This window comes from Poecilia reticulata, chromosome 4 (assembly GCF_904066995.2).
Source record: "Poecilia reticulata chromosome 4, P_reticulata-male-v2, whole genome shotgun sequence".
Taxonomy (NCBI): domain Eukaryota; kingdom Metazoa; phylum Chordata; class Actinopteri; order Cyprinodontiformes; family Poeciliidae; genus Poecilia; species Poecilia reticulata.
The window spans coordinates 15029863-15057531 of NC_088833.1; the positions used below are offsets into that span (position 1 = coordinate 15029863).

The window sequence follows — 27669 nt, forward strand, 5'->3', positions numbered from 1 at the left end:
AGTGCATTAACGCAACATTATTTCAATGCAGGATCTGGTTGCATCTTCCTGCTCATGCAGCAAATTATATTTCTATTGATTACAGAAGGATGGGAGCTCTGCAAAGGTCATAGTTATTAAACAAGAATCCTCTCCTTGATCTATTGTTTGAAAATCATTACATTGTGCATACTAAACCCTTATATTATGGAAAACAAAGCACTGATAACAATATGCCATTTGAAAACATAATAAAACAAGTAAACTAAACTAACATGGTGTAATATGAAACCACCAAGGGACTACCACAGATGAGTGTGAGAGCATGCTAGGAGATATCTGAAGAACTGACAGAGGCTCCTCTGACCTGAGGGACAATTCACTCGCAGCAAATTAAAGAAATCATGGGAAGGTTGATTGTGTATTCAGTGCCAATGACTGCCTAAGTTCTGTTGCAGTAAGCAATTTCCCGCATTGTGTAGAGAAGCTGAGGGGTACACTTCCTTCAGGGCTGCAGTGCACAGATAGGGCAGGCATTGCTGAAATTCTATTATAGCATAGAGCAGCATTTTCTACATCATTTTATCGTTTTAACCCTTGAAAGAGGAGAACAGCCCACGCTGCTACATTGTATACTGTTGCCTACTGGTCTCAACTTAAGGTGTGGGCCAGATGTAGGGGTAAGAGCACAGTGTGTGGAGGGGCTGTCTGACAAAAAGGCTGTTACAGTACCTTGATACATAAACCCTTTCTTGTCCCCCGGCTGTCAATCTTAGGGTGCTAAACTCCAGGGAGAGGAATTGGGTCAAAGGGGCCTTAAGTCATGTCTGATTGGATGTGCATTCACTTTTGCAACCTGGTGGACTACCTTCCTCTTACTTTCTATGTTTATACATTTAGGTAATGCTCCTTGGGCAGGGAAACACATTTTCAGGCACTTGGCTCTGAGAAATATGTGTGGAATTGGTGGGGGGGGAGTCTTTTTATGCTAAAGGAGCAAGCTTTTTCAGTATATATTATATTATCATTAACTTATACACATATTTGCAAAAATATTTATAGCATTTGTTGATAAAAAAATTTAAGACATTTCCATTTAATCAGTCTTCTATATATCAACAATATTGATAGACATAATAATTGAACACCAAAGTAATCTGATGTAATACCCCACATCAAATTTTAAAATGAATGCAGCTAAAATTAGAAGGTAAATATGACTAATGCTAGTTTTACTGTAATTTTGTTAAATAGGACACTTTCTATGGCATCCTCACTCATTAACAGCTGTAGCGCAATGGCTAATGAGGATGAAGTAGTTTAGGTGATAGGCTAATAAAGATTTTAACACCATCTAAACAATAGATGTAAACAGATGAACTGTTACAAACCCAGAGGAAAGCACTACATTTAACTCAATCCTGCCACTTTAGTGATTATATCTCCTGTCTTAGCAAAGTCAGACAAATCCAGATGTGTTTATCTAATCGTGTAAAGGGTTCATTGCTTAAGAATACCTCACACTAGCCATTTCAAAATTTAGTTGACAGATCCCACTTGTGACCTTAAGTTCCTAACTTACATGCAGGTAAGTATTTACACAGCAGTGACACCTAGTGGCACAACTGGCAAATTGCATTTAACAGAAAGATCTATAGTTATTCTAGAATAGAGCTGCTTAATGCCAGAGATGCAATTATATATAACCTATGCTGATTTGTGGTTTATCTCAAGGTCTCAGCTCAATTTTTACCTTGACCTATACATGCTTTTTCTACAAACTGTAGCACACACAACTCGTTTGGGTAAATGCATCTTTTCTACCACTAGCAATCACAAACACTGACCATAAACAAAAACACGTGCTGGATTTTTTTTCTATAAGAAGTGATTATAAATCCAACATAAAATGAAGGTATACAAATTATTTGATTTGATTTGAGTAGATAGACGAGGCAATTCAATTCTTTGAAGGGTGTGTGTCTCATTACATCTAGCATGAAAGTAACACTGCATTTCAGAAAAAAGAACATCATACCAACTTTAAAATATGGTGGGGGTAGTGTGATGGTCTGGGGCTATTTTACTGCATCAGGACCTGTAGGACATGCTGTGATAAATGGAACCATGAATTCTGCTGTCGACAAAAAACTCCTGAAGGAGAATGTCCAGCCATGTGTTTGTGACCTCAAGCTGAAACTAACTTGGGTTCTGCAGTAGGACAATGATCCAAAACACAGCAACAATTCCACCTCTGAATGACTGAAGAAAAACAAAATGAAGACTTTAGAGTGACTAAGTCAAAGTCCTGACCTGAATCCTTATTGAGATGCAATGGTACGACCTTAAAAACGCAGTACATGCTCAAAATCTCTCGAGTGTGACTAAATTACAACAATGCTGTAAAGGCCAAAATGTCCCTGCAGCGCTGGAAAAGACTCACTGCAAGTTATCACAAATGCTTGGTTGCTGTTGTTGCTGGTGAGTGTGGCCCAACCAGTTCTGAGGTTTAGGGGGCAATCATTTTTCACACAGAGCCGTGCAAGTTTGTATTTGTTGTCTCTTAATAATAATCATCCTAATTTGAAAACTGCATTTTGTGTTGACTTGTGTTTAAATTGGTTTGACATTCTGAAACACTTAAGTGTGAAAAACATGCAAAGAAATAGAAAATTAGGAAGGAGGCAAAAACTTTTTCACACCACTATATTTCTATCAGCTGTACTTATGTATTTACTTTTTGTTTATTTTAGTGTATTTGTATATATATATACCATGGCAGTTTGGGTCTCGGTCAACCAAACACTTATAGAAGACATTTTTGGACTCAATTCAGATATTCTGACCAATTTCTTGTAGAATTTGTTTTATCGTGGTCTTGTGTGTTTTATGGTAATATTTCAAAATAATTTAATTATGACATAAAAAACAGAAAAAAATGTGAACCTTGGAGACAAAGAAAATCTTTATGAGGATCTTACTTTGCGTTTTATCATTTTAGACCTGATTTATATGTAGATACAGACATGTTTGAAACACCAACAGAATAGCTGTTGTTCAATTTTAGTGGTTCCTAAATTGTATTATGCATCACAGTGGGGTAGCTCACCAGCTTTTATTGCATCAAGTTTTATGTTAGATGCAACACATTTAATGAGTTGCTATGGCGATGTTTGCTTTCTTAGAGTGTCATTTAGAATGAGAGACGGCTCTTGTGCATTCATAAATATAAAATGAAACATGTGCAGTATTGATAAATGCATTGCGACTGAAAAGGAAGAGAAAAATATGCCCAGGCTGACTTCTGTCACAAGAAAAAAAAAATCTAACACATTCTCAAGCATTCTAGTCAGCCTTTTCAAAGGTCACACTTCTATCCGATGAATTCAAATCTCAATGGGAAAAGCTTATCAAAGCAATTTCCCCCCACCATCCATAGAACTAAACCAGACTGAAATAGACCATGTTAAAGGCTATTTCACCCCCTCCTTTCTGTGACCTATGAAGGAGTGGCAAGCAGACGGCATTGTGCTCATAGACTGACACTACCTTGAAAGTCAGACAAGTGCAACATTACAAATGAATTATGTGATTAATAAACTAATTTCACTAATGATATTCTATGCTTAGGGATGCATTTCATTTACCAATATAACTTGATTTAGATTAGAAGTAGCAGTTGGGAAAAGTCGTTAAATTGTTTATAGTATTAAATATTAGTTTAAGTGGCAACCATGACAAACCATTTGATATCTGGACTAATGCTCTATAGGATGTGAGGAAGGAAAAATTCACTTGGCACATCCATTAATAGATGCAGTTTAACATACTTTGCAAACATAAAGCTCTGTTATTCAAATTTCCTCCGAAAATTCTCAGGAAATTTACAAGAAAATGGACAAGAAACTTTACACAGTTAACTAAAACGTCAATAAGCAATGTCTATATTTACAGTTGCAGTTCAGACATACCATCATCCTTCTTATGTAAAACATTCTACAAACTTTAAGCATTTGCTTCACATTGCTCTTCTGTAATCAAGAAACATGCATCCAACTTCTGCATGCACAGATACCATGCCAAATTATTGTCTCCATAAACAGTTTATGGGCACACTTCACTGGATGCGCAAAGTTTATTATTAGCTGGCAGTTTGGTGGTTGGCAGGAAGGCAAGAGAGTGAAAAATGCAAACACAAAACAGTCGGAGTGGGAAAAAGAACTTGACAGTCAGTCAGGGCAATTTATCATCCTGTCAAACTTCACTGACTGCTGCAGTGGAGCTATCTACAGTGCAAAAAAAGCCACGCCCCCCCCCCCCCACACCAATATGGTTGATTGTTGAAGAGAGTGAGGTTGAAAGCATCAAACCTGCCAGGTAAAGATGTTTTCCACTCTGCAGCCATTGCACCTGCTTAACCTAACTCAAAGGAAGGGACTCTTCAGTGAATAAAAACAGAGAAAAACTAACTTTTTTATGGTCTCCTACCATTGTTAATAATACAAATTTTGCTAGCTGCTTATACAGTCTATCATGAATGACATTCTGGATGGTGTAGTATTCACATGAACTTAATTCAGTTTATATCTAACTTAAATCCGGCAAGTTATTTGCTTCTGTAGCTTGTCGTATGTGGTTGAACTGCATTTTTGGAACAGCTGGATTTTAGTTTAGACAAATATCTTTTTTTATATCATTATTTCACGCCTGACCTTATTCTCTGCTTACAACTAAAGTTGCCACTTCAAAACAATTAAATACTCAAATAATGAGCTCTCAGTGACTTTAAAAGCTTAGAAAACACCAGGCTAATAAGTAAAGTGCCTCTGTTTGTGTTTGTGTGCATGTTGAAACACTGGTCAGGAAGTCACAAACCATGCAATACATTGGGGGTTACAGGAATAAGTCACCAATTTATTTACAGGCATAATCACTCCAACCATTTCCTTGAGGTGGATTAAACGCAGAAGTCTACCGGACATGACCGCCCAAAGGTAATTTTTTTACAAATCGCATATGCACACTCAGTGTTGCACAGTAAACCGCTCGGTGGGAAACAGTGTTCACGTCGTACTGTTTTGTATGTGACACCAAGTTGATAAAGTTGAGAGTCTGCACAACCAGTTGCGAGGACGTGCAGGACCCAGACACCCACTAACAGGCGTGCCATAGCTGCTCTACTCCAACAGAGTGAAAAGTGTAGAAAATTACTTCAATCGACAGGCGAAACATCCATCGATTGGATCAATCAACAAAATACTACAAACATATGAGGGGTGTTCAGTCCTCAATATCTGTAGTCCTCCAACATTTAGATGCATCCTTTCTCCAACCTGTGCAGGGTTGAGAGACATGCTGATGCAATTCAACCATTTAATTTAGGTGTGTTGGAAAAGGGATGCAACTCAAAGTTGCAGTATAGCAGCTCTCGAGGACCGGACTTGGCCACCCTTGGTATAATATACTGTTTATTTTTATTTTTAATGAACTCCTAAACTGTCTGATTTCATAAATTACTTTATGATATTAGGACTCCATTCACACACACCCTGGAAGCAATTACCAGTATTTATAGACTACATATATTCACTTACTCAGTTCACCTTAGTTAACTCGAGGTCCATTGTTAATTGATCGTTCATTTAGCAAATAAAGCAGAGGAAATCATATATATATTTTACTCTTACAGTGATTGCATATTCGCATGGCATTCATGAACACTAGCTGAGGCGGCCTGTTTTGCATATCCAAGAGAGTTAATGAAATTCCATGGATAGGTAATTAGCCTATTACAACCTTCCAGTTGTATCAGGTCTTTTAGACAAATCACCCTTACTTCAGCTGATTCAGACATCCCATGGCAAAGGGCTTCTCCTCTGATGTGCTGGGAGACACTCTGTGATTACATTTCGTCGTGGGCCCTTTCATTTGACCAGCATATCATTTCCTTGCCTGGCATACTTCAAAGTGTGGACACTTCAAAGTAGAATGAGTGACTGCCACTTGGACTCCGAGGATGGCTCTTTTGATCATCTTTTGAAAACTCCCCTAACGCAATCAGGGCCAGCGTGCCGGAGCGGGGGGATCTGACAGCCATAAGATAAATACAGTCATCCTTACAGCTATCAGATAAGCACTGCATGCTTTAATCCATTAATATGAAAATGAGGGAGGACTAGAAGTGACTGGGTGGGGGATTTGGTGTAACAGTTATGCTTTGGAAAGAGTTTTCAAAGCAAAGATTTGGGATTTGAAGAAATTAATTAAGTGTCTGTGCCCCAGTGATAATATTAATAAAGATATAATTTGTAATGCACACTTAATTAACATTTACCTTCAGCAAAGTGTGTTAAATTTGAACTACCCTGTTTGATTTATAGTAGCAAAATGTTCTTCTGCAATACTTTCACATTTCATTTAAAATATGTACATACTGTATATGTTTTTTTTTGTATTAAAGTTCAGCTATCAGCTGTGGTTTAATCATGAATAACTGTTCCATCCATCCATCCATCCATCCATTTTCTTGCACCCTTTTTCCCTCAGTGGGGTCGGGAGGGGTGCTGGTGCCCATCTCCAGCCAACCTTTTCGGGCGAGAGGCGGGGTACACCCTGGACAGGTCGCCAGTCTGTCGCAGGGCAATACAGAGACACACAGGACACACAACCATGCACACACGCACTTTCACCTAGGGGCAATTTGGAGAGGCCAATTAACCTGACAGTCATGCTTTTGGACTGTGGGAGGAAACCGGAGTACCCGGAGAAAACCCATGCATGCACAGGGAGAACATGCAAACTCCATGCAGAAAGACCCCAGGCCGGGAATCGAACCCAGAACCTTCTTGCTGCAAGGCAACAGCTCTACCAACTGCGCCACTGTGCAGCCTGAATAACTGTTCCATCAACAGTTATTCTAACACTACACTTTTTAACTTAATCGTGCAAAAATATTTCAGTGAATTACATCTCTCACTGCAATGTAACTAAAAGTACTTCCTCAACCTCTCATTTAATCATTTATTGATCATGTAGCCCTTTTCTCATTTCCGTTTCCATCCATCCATCCGTCCGTCCATCCGTCCATCAGCGCACGTGAAAGGTGGGATGAACTCACCTAATGGGGTTATGTGTCTCCAGGCAATGGCTGGCTCAGGTTTCCCAGTGGCCGTGCAGATGAGCGACACATTACTGCCCTCATTTACTGTGATGTCAGAGGAAATGTCATATATCTTAGGTGGAACTAGAAGACACAATAAAGAAGAAGACAGAAACAAGATTAGAGTTTCAAATGGCAACCTCTCAATCAAGCAACAATCTCATCTGCATACAAGAGTGCAGTGGAAGGAAATTGGGGTAAGACATGACTTGTGTTTCTGTTTCGAAAGAGGAAATGAAGCTACACTGTCCCCCCATTAATTTAAACATGGCAAAAACTTTTCATACTAATAACCCTAGCATATGGTTGTGTACTTGACATTTGTTTTAAAGGTGTAGGAAGGCATCACCTTAAAACATAACAAATAAATGTCACAGCTCTCACACACCATGCTATGCCACCCTTTGCACCATTGCTGCAGAACTGATGCAACTAGAAGGTACTGCAGCAATGATCTAAACTTAATATTACTTAATCTCCTGCTACACTAAGCTGTTCTCACTCAGCTCACCATCCTTGAAATGTAAAGTGTGTAGCAACCACAGAGGAAGTTCCTGAACCATCCCTCCCAATCAATTTTCCCTTCTCAATTCTATATTTTTGGTAAATCTTTTGGAAGCTATAATTTGAATTATTCACTTATTTCTTTTATTTCATAATTATCTGGTTCATATCTGCATAATAAATATTTATTAAGAAATGTAATAAGTATTTACTAATAATGTATTAATAAATGTAACCTTGGGGGAACTCGGAGCATTAAAATCTCAATCGGTTTCTAATCTCATATGTCAAGAAAACTAACTAATGGAACAGAACACAGATTTCCATCCCTCCTGTCACAATACACATGCAGTATTTAGAATGAAAGCAGATGAAAAGTGCCCTCCTAATTTATTCAAGCATATTTCTAAGTAGAACCATGGTATATTGGTAGAAATCTTCTCTAGGAGAAGGTTGTTGTTTTTTATGCCATCAATTATAACAATCTCTTTTGATTAAATGTGTCTTGACTCGGGTGACATGCTCTAGTAAACCATTAAAATGTGTTTAAGGATAGTAAAGACATGTATTAGCTCATTAGCTTTTTGCATTAAGAGACATTTAGGAGTTTCAATGTCTTCCACCATTAAGTGTACAGGACTGCTGCCTTTAATTAAACACAACCATAAAATTATTCATGTATTTCTACCACTGAGAACAAAGCATGTTGATATGGCCAACAGAGTAATTAAGCAATTAATTAACTATAAAGTTCAATACACTCAATAAGACTTCACTATATAATATATATAAAAAAGCTTGCTTAGTACATCAAGCTAAATCGAAATTCAGAAAGCTAATGTGTGTGTGCACACAAACACACACACTCACATCAGGTTATGTGATAGCCATACTGGAGACAGAGAGTGTCTTATTATCAAGGTCGAGGACTGAACTCTGACTGAATAGCTGGAACGGCACTGTCTAAATTACGTCAATACCACCTAACACAAATCTTTTCTATTAGATTTGTGCCAAATTTCATTATGTGGGAGGAGACATGTGTGAGAGCATGATAGCTGTTATGTAGGAGAGGAAGATAGATAGCAGATCCAAAAGAGTTGAGTTACGGTCATGTTTCCTATATAGTGCATTAGGTTTGTAACATTTTAACAACAAAACTGATCTGATATCAAATGCAAGTTGGCTTCACAACTTGCATTCTCTGTCTGTCATTCAACCAGACATTGCAGACAAGTATTCTGGAACCCTTCTTCAAAGTCTCTTACTTTTATCTTGTAGTTTTTCACACAATGAACAAAAGGCAGCTCAGAATCCTGAAATCTCATAAATTAGTGCTATACATACAGGTACAACTTGATGAGAATATCTTTGATTAAGTATAGTTTTTTATTCTTTTCAGTTATTGAACTTAGAAGTAAAGTTTTATTTTGAGGATTATGACTTTCATCTCAGAAATAAAAATCTGTGTCTTAGAAAATTACAATTTACATAATACAACAAAGCATTTCAATTTCAAGACATGTTGGGTGATCATCATAATCATTTTCTGCTGACTTGGCCAATGCTAACAAACATCAACCAATCACTCAAAACACATAAAAGCATGATTAAGGCATCTTTGTGCTGTTATGTGATCTATGAGAGGAAGTAGGCCCTCCTCTGTTATGCTTCTTGTCTTCAAGCGAGGCAGTCACACCCTCATATGAGCTGACTCATATGAGGTCAAGCCAGCTTCACTGGTCAAGAGACTGATATGCTGATGATGTGATCCGCTGGATATAGGATCAACTAACTCACTCACTCTTTAGTTACCTAAAAACAACCTGCTGAGTAACTTGCTGCAGCAGCAGTTTTGCCACCATGTCTCAGAGGTGCTTAGAAATAAACAATGTTGAGAAAGGAGAGGTTGAGTACAGCAGTTCAAGAGAAAATTGCAAATAAAACAGGAAAGATCATGTCACCAGCTTCGCTATATATTTAAAACAAAACTGAATTAATAATTATTGATATTGACTGATAGAACATTCTTTTGTCATGACATGTTTTTCAGCCACATCATCCAATTCTAATTTGAAGCATTTGCTCAGCCAACAACAAAATCGCAACATTTAGCTTATTTGATGTTATTACTTTGACATCACACAGAGGTTTATGTGTAGTGCTAACATAAACGCGGTACAACACCTCCTGTGCTCCGCTGTGTCATTTGTGCGGCATATCACTGTCTCCACTTGTGACTTATGAATGGCCAGAGGCAGCTCAAAGGCGGCTTGTCTTCTATGAGGGAAACGTTTTGTGAAAGAATCTGGTCACTGACAGTTGCCAAAAGGAGGACAACCCACAAAAGACCATTGCTGAAGATGAAAATTGTTCACCAAGTGCTGTATCCAAACATTTAATGGGACGCAGAGTGAAAGAAAAAATGTGTGGTCAAAAAGGTGTGTACCAGCACTACGGATGACCGCTGCATTGGGAAGATTGAGAAGCAAAGCCCATTCAGGTGCTTGGGAGATCAAAAGGCATGGTCTGTTGCTGAAGTCGGTGCTTCGACAGCCACCAGACAGTCATGTCTAGGAGATGGAATATAACGGTTGCATTCCTCGTGTGAATGTCACGCTTGAATCAGAGACAACTGTAGAAGCATCTTACCTAGGCTAGGAGAAAAAGCTCAACAATGTTGCTCAGCGTCAGAATAGATTACTTCTATTCTATTCCATTTTTAAAATAAACTGTCATAAACAACCTTATTTTAAATAAGCATTCTCTACAGAAGACATTGGGATTTTTTTTTAATTAATCTGCATTAAAAATTTTGGCAGTAGATCATGTCATACAAACTGTGGTACAATGGAACTGTAGTAGTTTTGCTATACGCTAGGCTGGTGCTGGATTTATAATGTTTACAAGTCCCCTCTTGTTTTCAAAAAGCATGTTCATTTTCTTTCATTTTTAGTGTGCCTTACAGCTTAGTTTTTTTCTCTCTGCCTGTGACTTTGGATCTTTGGATTTGTGAACCATTTCTCAAGTTTCTGCTTTTTAATTTACCAACCAGATTCGGAGCCCTGCTGCGTTTAGGTTCTTACTTCATCCGCTTGATTTAACAATCTCTTTTCAAGATGTTCTTTACTTAATCATTGAAACAGGTAAAAAAAACAAACAAAAAAACATACATATATTGAAAGATTGAGCAATACAAGTTAAAACTGTACGTAGTTAGGAAAAGTTAAAACAAAACTTACCAAATACTTGAAATAAATGTTAAAAAAATGGAAAAGACTGGTTTGGCTTTTCTTACCATTTCTCAGGCTACATATAATGACTAAACTAGAACTTATGCCAACATAGAAATTGTTCCATCTCTAAAACCAGGTTGTACTTTAGGCATTTATAATGAATAATAAAAAAGCCAAGGAAGAAAAAATTTGAGAATAAAAAAGTGAATCTTTTATTTTTTATACATGGCAGCTCATCAGCAATCCCTACTGGACATCACTTATAATCATAATTGGCAAATTTTAGACCACTTAAATCCGCTTGGAGCTTTGATGTTAAAAGCTTCGGTATTTAGGCTGCTGAAAACACGGAGGCACACAGGAAGCCACCCACAAAGGCATTTAAGCACATTTCGCTGTACACACATGCATGGGCATGCGCATAGTCATTCAGGTACACACACCCACACATGTGCACACATACATGGGCTTATGAACCACTATTTTAATCTGCAAGATTTGAATCTCAGAGGGAGCTTTTCTGCAGTGGACTGTGCTATACAGTAATGGATTCTCAGTCATCTGGGTCCAACTATTCTACTCTGTGACCCGGCCTGATGCCTGACTAAATAAAAAAAAAAAAACAAAGGAAAATGTTCATTCAACATTTTCTTAAGTTCCTCTTTAATACCAGCAATATTTTTCCCCATTACATAGTCTTCTTTGTAATTTAACGCTGTGGTTTTGTTGAAATTTCCTTCACTTGCTTCTGTTTAATAATTTGAGTGAAAGTGCTGTGAATTTAACCTTGAGAATTTGGTAAGAAAAGATACAAAATATTATAAATATAAATATTTTAAAATGCAGCCAATTTGTTCAAAAAGACATTGATCAAAAACACAATATTTAAATAGCTAAACATAACACTGTTACAGTCAAATCCAGATATTTAATATATTATTTAATAAAAAAACATATAACTGTGTTTTCCGTACTGGATGATAATAAATCAGTCTAAAACTTTCCTGTTTTCGGTCAGCTAAGCATCGGGGAGACAGTCTTCAGCCTCCTCCTCTACTTCGCTGATGAGGGAATGACAACTGCTTCTTACCAGGAAGCTCATTCACAGGAGAGTCACTGGTTCATAAAACTGTTCAAGTAAGGATTGCAGTGATAACTTAGATTAGGATAAACTATTTTAATATTGTTTGATTCTCTGTTTCACTGCTTTGCTGTGTTCTGCAGAATCTTAATCTGTCAGACTGCTTGGGTACAGGCCAATTCCCATTGAGTCTGTGGTATAAGCAATGTTTTATAAGGTTATTGATTGATGAGTTATTTAAGTAATGCACTGTGAGTTTACTCGTTTACCAGAGCTTTCATTTTTTCTCTTCCAACCAAGCTATATGAAATAATAAAAAAAAATAAAAATAACACTAAATGTCAACTGTTTTCAAAAATTAACTCTAGCTAAACTATTACAGCTAAACAGGCTAAAGGTATCCAGTCCTCCTGCATCCCAAAAATTAGCCTCCAAATCAATCAGGATGGTGACTGATTAATAGATTTAGAATCAATTGTCCTACGGGTTGCCCTGCGACAGACTGGGGACCTGTCCAGGGTGACCCCGCCTCTCGCCCGGCACGCCAGCTGGAGATAGGCACCAGCACCCCTCCCGACCACACCGAGGGACAAGGGTGTAAGAAGATGGATGGATGGATGGATGGATGGATGGATGGATGGATGGATGGATGTCCTACGGGTTATTAAATTTCTAACTCAGCACCTTCCTTTACAAAACATTACTTTTTCAGAATAATATTTTATCTTCACTTCTGCTTCACGCTGGTTGTTTGAACATTATTAAACTAGTTTGAGTTAATTTAGGGCTAATTCAGGCTGATTTCCTAAAGTCTTCAATACGAACCTTAGTCTTTAAGCATACAAATTCCTACTAAACTGTGACACTACTACATACTGTATCATCCTATGGGTAACTCCCTTCTTTATTTCTTACATATTTTGGTGTTGCTGTGTAAAAATCCACAGCATATTTTGGTGAAACCAAATGTGAATTAGTGTTAAACTATTTTGGCCCAAGCTCCAAATTCCTCTTAAATAAACTTGGTATTCAGAATTCACAGAACATAATGAAATCTGACAATCGTTTCACTGTTTCTGTTCTTTTTTTAAAATATGTTTACTGTTTTACCTTTAGTTGTTTATTAGTTTTATTGTTCTTTCATCTTTCATATATAAAAATAGTAGTTTATTTCAGTGTTACAAGATTTAGTTTAAGTTATTGTAAGACATTGGGAAAATAAATAAATAAATAAATAAATACAAATATATATATATATATATATATATATATATATATATTTCATACAGTGTAAAGATCTGATTTAAACTACAATACAATACCACAAACACACAACTTCTCTAACATCTTTAATTTAAAGCATCATTCTGTACTCCCTTTAGTAAACCAGTGGGCTTTAATTATATTGTAGGAACCAATAGACAACAGTCCTCCTCTGTATAAGACAGCATTGAAAGCTTCTACTCCCATAAGTGGAACTTCTGAAGACAAAGTAAATAAGCTGATTCACAGGCTGTCACTCTAATATATTACCTAAAATGACACGAATGACATTGAATTTTTCTGTCATATGGGGAGGATAGGAGTCCGTTTTGATCAACAGATCTGAATCTAAATTAAATTACCATGGAGGACCTACAGTGGGATAGGAGCAGAGGTGATGTTGAATCTAGGTTATTGGTTGTCAGAGTCATGTGTTTACTTGCAGAGGGACCCAAGTGTTGACACATCTCCTCAGTGTCTGATAGCACAAAATTGAAAATGTTGGCTGTCTACTGATCCTATCTCTCTTTAACAAGGACTGGGAGACTTTCAAAGGTTTTAGATGAAGAACATTCATTTTATTCCAGTTCAGAGCAACTGTAACACTGTTTCTTTGCTAAAAAAAAAAAAACACACAAAAAAAAAACAGAGAGGTCATTAAAAAAATTCATTGTGGAAACAAATTTAGTTGTACGGCATACATTGATTATGATTTAGTTTAGGTTTATTCATAGGGGCACAACACAGTTAAACAATAGAATTTGTGTTTTCATAATCTGACATACATGTAACTACAACAGACTGCAATTTTGGCTTGTGAAGATACTTTACAAGTCAAAATTGCATCAAAACATATTTAAAAAAAAATCATATTTGGAAAGAAACAAGTGATTTTGAATTCAGAATTACAACATTCCTCCAGTTTCTTGAATAGCCCTGAAACAGCAATTTATCCCCCCCCCTCCCCCCAACATAATAGATTCTTAACATAGTTGATTTCATGGGATTTGTGTTTGGGAGACATGGAGTTCGGCCTCATTCAGACCTGACACTAAACTAGTTCCTGGGAAATCCAGTTCTGTTTAAATTGCATTAAGTACAGGTGCAGATGCACTAATTGAAGACGCTCAGAAAGTAGATCTGGGAAGGATTAATTCACATTAGATTAGCTGTCTGCAAGTAAAGCTTCCAGTGACACACATAAGGACGATTTATTAAAAATATGTGGCTACTCTCAATCATTTCCTGGTGGTGTAAAAAAAAACATTTTGTTAACAACCTTGTAAACATAACAGTTTTGATTATACAAAAAAGCCGGATTTTCAATCATGCATTACAAGGATGCCAGGAGAGCATTCTCTTTTTTATATGTTTTTTTTTTTTTTAGATATATATATATAACACTGAACTCAGTGAGGTGACAAATCAATTCATTCAACTTTCTTTCTTTGATATTAACTCTGTTTGGTTGCAATGGCAGCATCAAATGTTGCTAAAATGAGAATTGCATTGAAATTGGCCTTTCTCAAAAATGTACAGCTTTTTTTTTGCCTTAGAAGGCATTCCTCTAGTATAAATTGCCCTTCAAATCTTTACAGCTCAGCTTTCAGCACACTGTGTGACGTGGCTGCATGTTTATTTGCATGTAGAGCAGGTAACCATGACCTAATCCTTCAGGATTGCTTTTAATGTCAGTTGGGAACACTCGTGCTTTAAACTGTCAACTTCTACCTGAATCAGCTAGAAAGCATGTTGATGCCAGCTCTAAACAGGGTCATAATGTAAATTCAGTCCAAACTCAACACCCACGCCTGAGAAAAATCAATTTACTGCAGACGTTACTTTTCAGTGCTCAGTTCTTTGTACATAAGTGCTTACAAAGAAATTTTCTAATCATTACTGATATTACCCCAAATTGCTGAAAAAGTGTTTATCAGTAATGTTGCAAATGGCATTAAGTCATGCCTACACAGCAGAACAGATGTTAACCTTTTAGTGAGAATAATGACCAGCAATGGGGTTAAGGTCTACCATTATCTCACTTAACACCATTACTGCTCTTTCATAACAGCCTAATGGAGAGATGCAGAGTTGAGAAATCAAACATACACATGTAGGCTTATATAAAACTGCACACCCCCCCCATTTAGGAAAAATGTTTTGGAAATGATGAAACTGGTGCACATTCAGTGCTCAAGAGTTTTGGCAAAAAAAAAAAAAACCCAGTAAGATACTGAAAGGCTTTATTTGTAAATCAGCAAAAGGTTTTCAAAAAATCTGTTAGGCCTTGTTGACAGACAAATGCATAAAAGGAAGAAGGGTTAAATGGATAGATGTTTTTTTTTATTTTTGCGAACAAACGTCCAGCACTATGAAGATGGCCCAAGGCTGTTGGTGTGTGAAAACAACATCTTTCACTTTAACCTTTAAAATTGAGAATTATATCTCGATCACACAGTATTGATTTGTGGTTTTCAAATGTTTGCTCAAATTAGTCAGTGTAGAAAATATTTGCTAGTGAATTTTCTTTTAACTCCAAGCCAAAGGTTGTTGTTTTTTTTTTTTAATTCACACTTCATTATAAGTAATAAATTGTAGTAGATGATTAAATATTGATTGCAGGTAATTACATATTTATTGTACAGATAATTCCGATTCTCTCCACTAAAGCATTAATCCTACAACTACTCTATGGGCCTCTAGAGCACTTCTCTGAATAATGCTTTCCTTGTCTACCTTTTCAGCTTAGGTGCACAATGATGTCTGTGTAGGTTTCCAGACATGTCATATTCTTCATTTTTGTATCCAACTTGATCATGGCTCTGTGGTATGTTCAAAGCCTGAGATGTTATTTAAAATCCTACTTTATATGTCTCCACAACTTTATCCTGTCTGACCTGTGAGCTGTGTTCCTTGGTTTTCATGATTCTGTTGTTTCTCTAATGTTCTCTAAGAAACCTCTGAGACATTCTCAGATCAGCTGTAACCTATTTATATTGAGAGTAAATTTTTAGTTGACTTTCAGAGATTTTCCACTGGGTTTTACTTAAAGCATTTAAAGTGAAAATGTTTGTATCCATATACAAACCTTACTAAACACAAAACACGTATTTAAAAAGTTTGAAGTTCCACTTCGATTGTTTCTTTTCCTCACCTTGTCATTTCCATGTGACAAGATGAAGAAAAGTTCAATTTGTGTAAATGGTTTGGCAGATCACTTCACCTTTGTGCATATTTTTCTCCTTCATTTTCCCATTCATACTTTCTCCTCTCAGTACATTGTGGCACACAGCTGCGACTTTGTTGCCCCTTCAACAACAAAACATAACTCCCCTCCACCCACTACAGTACATTCACACGCAGCTTGTTGTCTCCTTCCCACACTAATTCATTAATGACACTAATTGTCATGTTTGCCCCTACCTCTCCAATTTCCCTTCTCCAGCTCTGCAGGAGGTGCATCGAGTGAGCTGCCACAGCTGATCAGGGTGGCATCATCACCTTCATAGAAGATGCCTCGACTGAATAAATAAAGTGCTAATGACGCCACTTTAAATTACGAAAATGCTCAGAGCTGCACTATTAAAATGCAAGAGGGTTTTCTATTGCAGCTGTGGAGCGGATGCACACAGTTGGGCTCTACTATAAATCCTGACAGGCCTCTCTGGGATAACGTCTGCTACCAAATTGCTGAACCCCATTACTGGCTAAACCCACTGCCATCAAACTTTCCAATTAGAGCTCGGAGTGGAAGTATGGCCACAAGTTGGCATAGGCATAGGCATGGAGCCAGGAGATATGAGATGATCATCGGAAAAGAAAGTGCACCCTTGGTCTAAGTTCTAGTTGTGTTAGTGTGTAAAAGATAGATTCTCAAAAGTGCTATGAAAAGTATTTGCTCTTTTACTATTATGTTTGGTCATACTTAAGCTGTTGTGAAACTAATTTTATTTGCGGACAAGAACCCTATTAAATAAAAATGCAGCTTACATATCAGGATTTCATGCATTGAGGGAAGAAGAATATGGGGAAAAGTAATTGCCTCCCAAGTCTAATATATGGTGCATAATTGTTTTAATTCAATAACATTGGGTGAATTATAAGCATAAGCACCATGTGAAAGGCTATGCCACAAGATTTCAATTATTTTTACATTTAAAGTTTGGAGTCATCCAGAGGTAGATTTTCAGATGTCCTTTGGAACTTTGGTGGCAAGGTAGTCCCACACCATCACACTGCTACCACCATGTTTTACTGTCTACATAGTGTTCTTCTCTACTGCTTCGTCAGTATTACATCAGATGCCATGTAATGTATACCTTCCAAATTTTTTGAGTTTTGTCTCATCAGGCGACACAATATTTTGTGGATCATCAAGATGTTTTTATTTTATTTATTTATTTATTTATTTTTGTGAAATGTGAGACAGTTTTTCATACCTTGTTCTGTTTTTTATTACTGAATCATGAACATTGACACTTGGCAAGTGAGGCATGCACTGCTTTAGGTGTTGTTCTAGATTCTCTTATGTCTTTCTGGATGAGTCAGCAATGTGGTCTTAGAGTAATTATGGTAGGCCAGCAACTCAAGGCAAGGCTCAACATTGTTTAAGTTTTCTCCATTTGTGGATGTGGATATTTGTGAAGCATGATTTTTGAGATCTCTTAGAATACTGCATGTTAACAGAGAGGTTTGACTTAATTTTTGAACATTTTATAGGTTATTCCGTTAATTCATAATTTGCAAATGGGCAAGTACATTTCACAGTGGGCTAAGTTAGTTTGGAGGGCTTATTTTCCTTTACAATCATCCTCAAAAACTGCCTTTGACATTTACTCAGGTGATCTTTATCTGATATTTAAAATTGTTTGACAATCGGATACATTTAAATGTACCAATGAAGTAAAAACAGAAAAAAAAAAATATATATATATATAATGGGACAAATACTTATCACAGTACTGTCAACCAAGCCTCAAGTGTACAAAGCTACACAACACATATTCTCCTAAGTTAGTATTTCTTCCACACAGATGAATCCAAAATTGAAAAGTTCAGAGTACATAAAGCTCTGAACACTTACAAAATATGTAATACCTCTAAATGTTCCCTTTTGAAAGTTGTAGAAAGTAACGGCATTTTCCATTGAGCCCAAATTTAAATGCTCAAATTAGTTTTTAATGCCTCTAGCACATTTCTTGTCCAAACATTATTTGATGTAACAGTTTTATTAAAACATATGCATTTACTGAACCAGGGACAGATATTATTTTATCTGCAGCATGCAGCACTTTGGAATTGGATTAGAGGCTGATTTGAGTTTTATTATTCAGCTTTGCATGAAGCGGTGAACAAATCCAAGGGTGGGATTTTATAACAGCTCGTTACAATTCTCAAATTACCAAGCTGAATGTTTACCCATTCCGCAGTTTGTTGAGATGACACTAACACAGATGGATTATGATATAACAGTAGAATAAACCTGAGTTTCTGGGGTGTAATATAAACCTCCGTAATGAGACAGTCTCCACGCAGTTATTCCTGAAGGGGTTCAATTCCCCTCTTCTCACAGAATGCAGCATAAAAGAACCAAATTCAAGTCTGTTAATTAGGTGTCAGACATGGAAACTAAACATAAACAGTGACAGATTATATTACTCAAGGGGATTAACTTCATTTACAATGTCATAAACCAGACAGAGTTAATTTGCAATGCTTAACTTTGGAAAAAGTTTGCGTAGAAATACATACAAAATTCCCAGTGTTGTATATGAAATTTTTATCACTGCTGCAGACCGAAACCCATAACATTTAGTGGTCAAATGGGCTTTGACCACTAAATGTAGCCTATTTTTTTTTTATTTATCAAGATGCAGACTTATATTATCCATCCATCCATTTTCTTACACCCTTGTCCCTCAGTGGGGTCGGGAGGGTTGCTGGTGCCTATCTCCAGCCAGCGTACCAGGTGAGAGGCGGGGTCACCCTGGACAGGTCGCCAGTCTGTTGCAGGGCAACACAGAGACACACAGGACACACAACCATGCACACACACACACTCACACCTAGGGACAATTTGGAGAGGCCAATTAACCTGACAGTCATGTTTTTGGACTGTGGGAGGAAACCGGAGTACCCGGAGAAAACCCACGCATGCACAGGGAGAACATGCAAACTCTATGCAGAAAGACTGGGGCTGGGAATCGAACCCAGAGCCTTCTTGCTGCAAGGCAACAGCTCTACCAACTGCGCCACTGTGCAGCCCCGACTTATATTATTGCACTTCATTTTTAAAGTTTTAAAATTTTGCTAATTAACATTCCACACATCTAAAAATGCCCAGCAACAGTTGGTTTCTGCCTTGACCACACAAGTGAAACCTCATGAGCCCACAGTGTCTGCTTTTATACAAATGAAAAACCACACTTGACCCCCAGCCCGTAAACCTTGAAACTCAATCGACTTATATGTGCAATTTCAGATGCCTCTTGCAATGTTATGAAACATATTAATCTCAATTTTCAGCTGAAACACACAAAAACATAGGCCAATAATAAAAAGCAATAAAAATGTTCAGGGGGAAAAAAAACAACTGTTTTCTTTTTCTTCCCATTTATTCCAGCCCAGAAGCACTGGAGGAGATGGACTAAGAGGAGGAAAGAAAAAAAAAGTGCAGTGTAAAATCATAAAACCTCATCAGCCCTTATTGCTTGTCTTATTTTGGCATCTCTTCATATTGTAAGAGCTCCTTGTGGCAAAGATGTTGGGTAAGTTAATAAAAAAATTGAGATTTAAAGAGTTGCAGGAGACAGCAAATGGCTAAAGACACAAATAGATTCCTGGCAAGTGCACATTAGCTGATGAACATTACTCCATAACGACATCATTATGCATGATGAATCCAGTGATTTACCATACTAATGCGCTACAGGAAGTCAGAATTTGCCTGGGGGTCTTACAAGTCTGTGACGGTTAAGGAAAACCAGTATATTATTACGATGTACACTGTCTGCTGTGGCATGTGCTTTTCATGCAGTGAATGTTGTTGTTTTTTTTTTTTTTTTGATAAACATTCTGAGTGGAGCTGAGTTTCATAACAGGATCCTTGTGTGATATTTTTCATTATGTGTAAGTCCAGATGTGATCTTGCTGTGTAACCACTGAAGTATGTCCTTCTCAGTTTATTTCAATAGCTCACTTTTTGGCTTCAAGGTAAGCTGCCTCTAATGGAATCCAAAATGATCCCAATACTACAGTAATGATTATGTAGTGGTGAGGTGATGAATAGCCTCTGACAGCTATCCTGCACGCCTCAAACATGTTCTCAGTAATAGGCAGATGTGGAGGAGTCTTGTGAATGTTTTTTTTTTTTTTTTTTATGTGATGCGGTTCTTGGATACCAGTAATGCCTCTGCTTTGAGTACGCAATTTTTTACTTAGCTTGAAATGCCCATCAGATTACAGGAAGAGTGTCTGTGAACAGACATTTTCAAGCATGGTCAAAGATGCTCAGCTAGATTTAGGTCTGTTTTTTTTTTTTGACTGAGCATTTCTAGCATGTGAATATGCTTTGATCAACACAGTTCCACTGGATTATCCTGACTTTCTGTGCATTTATCTTCCTAACAGCTTTGGCCAGTTTCCTGTCCCTGCTGAAGAAAAGTATTTTCAATAGCATGATGATGCTACTGTTAACATGTTTTACCATGGGGCTCGTAAAGTTAATGTAGAAACTGGACTTACTGTTACAAATATTATATCTTACTAGTAATACTGCCCTACCACCTACCTGTCTACAACTGTGCCACTCTGTAGCCCCCGGGATGCTTTAAAAAAATAAAAACACTAAAACTTTAAATTTCTTCTACTACTCTTTAGTTTGGCCAGCTCCTTTGTGTGCTATTCTGCTCAATTTAAAATCTCGCTTCACAGCCGCTCTGGACTTTCTCCCGTTTACAAGGATTACCTCTAACAGAATTTCACCCGTCATGACTAACATTAGTGACGGGGTGACATTTAAACTTCTACAGAGTCCACCAAGAGTCCGGACACAGTGTATTACAAGGAGCTGGTTTTCACCAGGCTAGCTACTCTTCTACTGAGTTTTCTCTCTAGTTTATATTTTGGCAGGTTGAATGTCTTTTTATGTGTGCCCACCTTGCGCTCTTGTCATGCACTGTTGTATGCCTCCTCCTTGTTGAAGGCTTGTTGCGTCTTATCTGTGCTCAAATCATCTCTTCAACTCTGTGCTCAGATCATTTCTGCCTGCCTACCTTTCCTGGTCTGCTTCAGCCCGAGTTAATATGGGGGCTAGGGGGAGGTTGAGTTAAGTTTCAGCCAATCCAGGACTTGCTCATATCCAAGTCTCACCTTTTACCATTGCTGAAAATAAAGTAAAACTAACTAAAATAAAAAATCTCATCTTTACTTCTAAAAGTCACGTTTCCAACAACATAAAACATTCAATTGATTTCAGAGCATGCATAGTATGTATTCTGATGGCCATAAACTTTAAATATTTTAAATGCAAGATAGTTTTTATTATAGTTAGAATAACTTAAATTAATGCAATGAAGGATCAGAGAAACAGGTTACTTCCCAAAGCCGACAATAACTAGAAAACTTCAATGAGGTCTTTTGAGAACTTCTATAAAAAAAGAAATTGGAATATTGTGTGAAATCATAAAGTTATTATTGTTGTTATTCAATGACCAATGTCATCAAATAATAACGAAGCTTATGATATATCTGAAAAACATTTGTGTTTATAAGACAAAGGCATAAATTCTAACTTTCTTCTAAGGCTAAATTTATTTTCCTTTATTAGAGATGTGAATCATTACTAAATTAAAGCACATGTCTGCGTTAGCTTTGTATCTTGCATGCAATAAAAAAGGATTTAGCTTCGGTCTAACCAATCTCCTTGTTTTTCCCTGCGTTGTGTCATTAAAATGGTTGACGGCAAACAGGATTAATACTGAATTCTTTCAACAATAACTTTGCTCTTGATAGTATTTCAAGCGCTGAGGTGTGGGTCTTTGCAGCTCATTCTAGATTTAATTGTTTTGATGCACCTTGCTATAGCTGCTGTACTTGCAATGAAAAAAAAACAACATTTGCTTGAGAATAAAACATCTTTATGACTTTACCAAAACATTTTAATGGCCTCATAAGATATCTTCTATTACTACAAAATGTATGCTGGTGAAGAACTTCATTGCACATACCAATTCTGGGATGCTAATAAATTTTGGATACATTGTGTAGGTCTAATCACCATAAATGTTTGAATTGTACCAACTATTAGTATATGATAATATTCCCGTCACTACCTAACGGTGCAAAAATAACATGCTTCCACCTAACGTCACAAGCAGTACATGTGGAGACTAATTGCCGACAAAATTAATGATGCATGAAGTGTGGTTATGTTACCAATTTAATGCACTTCTGTGGGAATTTAGGAATTAAGGGGAATCAATTGATGAAAATGAACTTTTAGCAACACCTTGTGAGAGGCAATTAATCTTCAATAGGAGAGCAGCACTGGGCATGCAATTCAAAGATAAGCTATCTCATTTATTCATGCTAATCAGCATCTTTCAACCATAGCATCTTGCCTATAAACAAAACTCCTCTACACGGGGCACTCGCTTTTCACTCTCAAGGGTGATCATTGCTTTTTCAATTAGCAGCACAAAGTGTGCTTAATAAGTACTGCCACACAAAGGCCTCATTTCAAACTGCTGCTTGTCAGGAGGAAACACAGAGACCATCGGAGTCCATGGTCTTTTCCAGCTACAAAATATCAGCTTGTGACCAAATGACCCTTGCTATTGGAGAATCTGTCTGCATGTGTGTGTGTGTGTGTGTGTGGGGGGGGGGTGCGTGCGCATGTGTGCGTATGGGTGTGTGTGTGTGGGGGGTTGAGGGGGTATGAGAGAGATAGAGAGAGAGGGAGAGTATGTGAGCTGAATAATTTCATGTGAAGACACAGAGCTCTGCCTCCATCTGTCACTGGGACTTGATGCAGCCATAAAGGTCAGAGTTCAAACTTTAGAACCTGGGTCGTGATTAATGGGGAGAAAGCGGCTGGCAGCCAGCAGAGACACTCTTCTCTCAGTCAGAGGAAAGGCACTCGCCTCTCAGTGGGTGTTTGGATCTGCTCTTTATCGGCCCTTTGCTCAGACATTTGTCATGCTCCGAGCGTGTTCTGCTTCAAAACAGATTAAAGTCTGTTTTAGGGCCATTGTTGCAGTAGCTATGATCACAGGTTATCATTATCTGAACAAAATGAGCCAAAAGCTAATGCTAAACTTCTGTAGCTGTCTTTTTCTGCCGCTACCTTGAAATTAAACTCTTGCTGTGGGTTTCATCTGCAGGACCCAGGAGAATTATTCTGGTAAAGATGTTGAAAAAAACCTAATATTTATCCATATTTCATTTTGAGAGCATAATCTCACACTGAGCATTTAAAATAAAAAACACAACGTCCATTTGAACATCTCTATTTACTAAGAAAAAAACACTTAAATAATTCAATACTGGTCCAATTATTGTTATCCCTGCTCTCAATACTTGGAAAATCCTTTTCTTGCCAACAGAATAACACTCGGTCCTCTTCTACAACATTTCACAAGTTTGTAGCATACAGAGTACGATTTTTGACCACTACTAAGCACAATTGTTACACATTGTCCATATTACTCACTTTAATGGGCTATTCTCTTCAACTTAGCCCACATGTTTTCTTTAAAACTGAGGTCTGGGGACTCTAGAAAGACTCTGGGAAGATCAGGTTTGTGTCTGGTAAACCACTGATGGGTTGATTTGGCCATAGGTTTTGCAATATTATCTTATTGAATAACTCAGGCGTCATGGCATTTCATGACACCATGCACTCCAACATCATTCCTAGGGCCTTTGGAAAAGAAAAAAATCCACACATCACATGTCCTTCACCATACTGAACAGTGAGAGTGGGTTTTCAAAATTCAAGCTTTAAGTTGTAAAAGTTCTAGTTATTAATTATTATTATTATTATTATTATTATTATTATTATTATTATTATTATTATTATTTTAGATGCATAAAACATTCATCTGGGAAGAGATGAAGCTAAAGCCAAACAGATAAGTAGACAAGAGAGAGCACCAAAGAGTATAACTAGGAACGTAAAAAAAGGTTTAAAAAAATAATAAAATAGAGCTGCATATTAGACATTATAAAACTTGCAGTCAACCTGCCCCGTGCATAAATGTCCCCCATGGGAAATCCTCCCTCCCCCCATTTTAAAAAGTCAATTTCAGGCTCCAGTTCAATGGTAGTTATAGCCTGCAGATATGGACAGATTTGTAGACACCCTCGCAAACTTACAAAAAGAAATCACTATAAGCAAGTATTTCAGTCACATTTCCTTAGGCAGTATTATTCTGAATAGTTACAACTATAGTAAAAGAGGAATGTGCTTAAAACAAAAGTATTCTGACTTTTGTGCTCCACAGTTTATTATTTACCATAGGACTTTTCTCAAATCAAATGATTCGGCAGTTTTTCTGCTATCTTATACTGGTTCACTGTGGAATGTTGTGATGTAAAAGATAACCACCAATACAAAACACAAACATGAACAGTCATCTTTTTATCCTTTTTTGTTCTTGCTTATCAGGGAAAGCAACATTAGTGCTTTAAATTAGTAAATCATAAAGAAATCTACTTTAGATGTAAAAAAAAAAAAAAACAAGATCAACTGTCATAGTTCATCAGTGTCTATGAGTTCTGTATCGAGTCTTCTGTTATATTCGCTACATACTTTGGACTGAACTTGCAGAAGATCCCCGTCAAATGAGAGCTCAATACGTTGCCTTAAATCACCCATTAAGATTAAATATTTATATGAATCTATGATTAAAACATGCGGCACACTTGGACTTTGAGTTCTTCAGAAAGCATGATTAGACCAAAAAGTTGTGTTGAATGAAAATCCTGGGTAAGGTTTTCCTCTTCCCTTCTCCATCTGTCTTGATTTATTTGCTTCAACAGGAGTCATTAGTCCATGGTGCAAGTACTAAGGAGGAAGAGTGATTACTCTGACTTTGTGTGTGTCTGATGTGTGGGTTTGTGAATGTGTTTGAATGCAGCGTGCTTTGTTGTAGTTTGTATGGGTCTGATGCCACATTTATTCCCAAATGAAGCTCTGCATCTTCAGAGCTGGCCCCACGGGCTGCTGGGAGAAGACTTGGACTGAACAACACATAGGTAATATGGGGTAATTCGCAGCTCCTGGGGGGCTTTCGAAAGGCCAGAGTCATGAATATTCAAAACAATGCTCATTATTAAGAACCCTCAGCTGCTCGGTAGAATGCAGATGTCAATTCCTGGAATTTACTTACAGAGTTGGTATCGACCAGTAATGGTGTTCGTACAGGAAATCAGTGGCTCTAATCTTTTTAAATAATATAGTATACAATCTCAATATGTCTGATAATACATCCTGTGTCATCTGACTCTAATTCTGGAAGAAAGATGCTTAGAAGACGATTAAAAAAAAAAGCAGGAGGGCCTCTGAAATCTGACCTTAAAATGGCTGCAACCATGGGAAGCAGACTGAGAAACGAAATCTCTAGTGAGCAAAGTGCTCTTTCAGTGCACCACAGGCTACAGACAAATTTCAAGGATGAGACAAGCAGGCGGGACCCTGCTGCTACTGCTGGACTGGATTCAGGGTGATGTATGCAACGGGGCTGCAGGGCCGGGGAGCACAACCTGTGATATTTATCTGCCCAATTAAGGCCAGCGTATCTCTGAGATGTCTGCCAGTGCTTCACCTCCTGGAAATCTGTTTCACAGCTCCTGTTGATGAGGGTTACATTGTATGATAAACACCGCCTCGAGCGCCTACTGTTCTTGGATCCACATAAAGTAGTGAGAGAACCCACGTTTCAGTTATGGTTTGCGCCTCTGACAACCAACTGTTTAACACCACAAAAAAGCCAAGGGCTCACACCACTGACTGATAAAACATCTGAATATAGATTGTTTGCACGCTAAGCCTGACTGTCACACTTTATCACATTGCAGGAAAAACCTGTGCATACACAATTAAAAAATAACTGCTGCGAATAACGCTTGGAGATGGGAGAAATATACTAATAAACATCAGGACCAACATGAGCTTGAAATGCATGCTGTAAGGTCTTGTGTAGGGATGTATTAAAACTTTTACCACTGTCAAAATAAAAAAAAAAGGTCAAATTTACTCCCAAATCATAGAACTGATGTGAATTATAAAATATTGGAATTTTACAGCAGAAATGTTGCCTAAGCAGCCCCATCAGAATGCTGAATGCCTATTAAAATATATCTAACATAATTCTGTATATATGTATATGTATAGAAATATAAAAAAGTATTTTTTAATGAGCATCAAAGCCAGACAGAATAGTAACAAAAATTAGCAATCACCTAAATCTGCAAATTTATAAACTAAAAAAGTAAAATCCTTGAACTGAATGGAAAATTCACAAGAACAATAAAGGATTCAACTGCAGCACAATGCAGTTTAGGAAACACCAGAAAAAAGGCCATTCTGAAAAAGGATTACAGCAAGCTAAGTAAATTTGGGCTGGGTAGGGTTAAAGAAAAGTTCTTTTTTTTTTTGTTTTTTTTTTTTAACAAAAGGCAACAGATTAATAAAAACCTTAGTAAAAATCCTTGAAGTGAAGTAAAACCCAAAGAAAATTAGACACCATTTCAGTTTTTTAAGCATTTAAAATGGACAGACCACCTATATTTTTCATTATGGGGCGCCCTCTGGGAAGACTTGTTGACTCAACACACTAGCTTTGATGTCAATATTTATCTGTCGGGCAATTGTGGGTAATTGGTTTCTCTTCCAATCAAATAAGCAGTTCGATCCAAAACCCAGCAATATATCCAAGTTCCCAGGCAAACTGTCCTTGGCTCAATATACCAACTTTTTTATGAATGTACAGAAAAAAGAGTCGAGTGCAAACAAAAAAACAAAAAAAAATACAGATAAGTGCTGTATAGGTTTTACTGAGAAGGAATAAAAAAGAAGCACTTTGTAAAACTATCAACCACTTCTAACTTTATCTCATAAGACATAATTTATTTAACTTTAACAGGCAACACCAAGAAGCAGTTACTTATAGAGAGAGACACAAAAATGGTCTATTGACCAGAAGCAGATGATTTATAGTTTAATTGGTCCTGACCAACTGAAAACTTTAAAATCCAATCTTTTTCCAAGCAGAGGGAGAATTATATAACAGATAGCCACAAGCAGAATTTCCTAACAACACTTGTTAGGACGTTTGGCTATTCTGTTAGGAAACTGTGAAAGTTTGTACTAAGAGAAGAAAACTCAATCTTAGCCATTTTCAGGAGAACTGAAGTGTTTACAGACTAAATTAGAAAAAGCACAT

At 37.2% G+C, this 27669-nt stretch overlaps 1 protein-coding gene across 2 annotated transcripts in view; it reads right to left on the reverse strand.

Annotated features, from left to right (window-relative positions):
* The window catches only part of negr1 (neuronal growth regulator 1), a 174465-nt gene that overhangs the window by 74257 nt on the left and 72539 nt on the right, over window positions 1-27669 (reverse strand). For both annotated transcript variants that reach the window (XM_008408103.3, XM_008408104.3), the window contains exon 3: window positions 7097-7222. In XM_008408103.3, the coding sequence (XP_008406325.1) occupies window positions 7097-7222 (126 nt within the window). The remainder of the gene's footprint in view (window positions 1-7096; window positions 7223-27669) is intronic.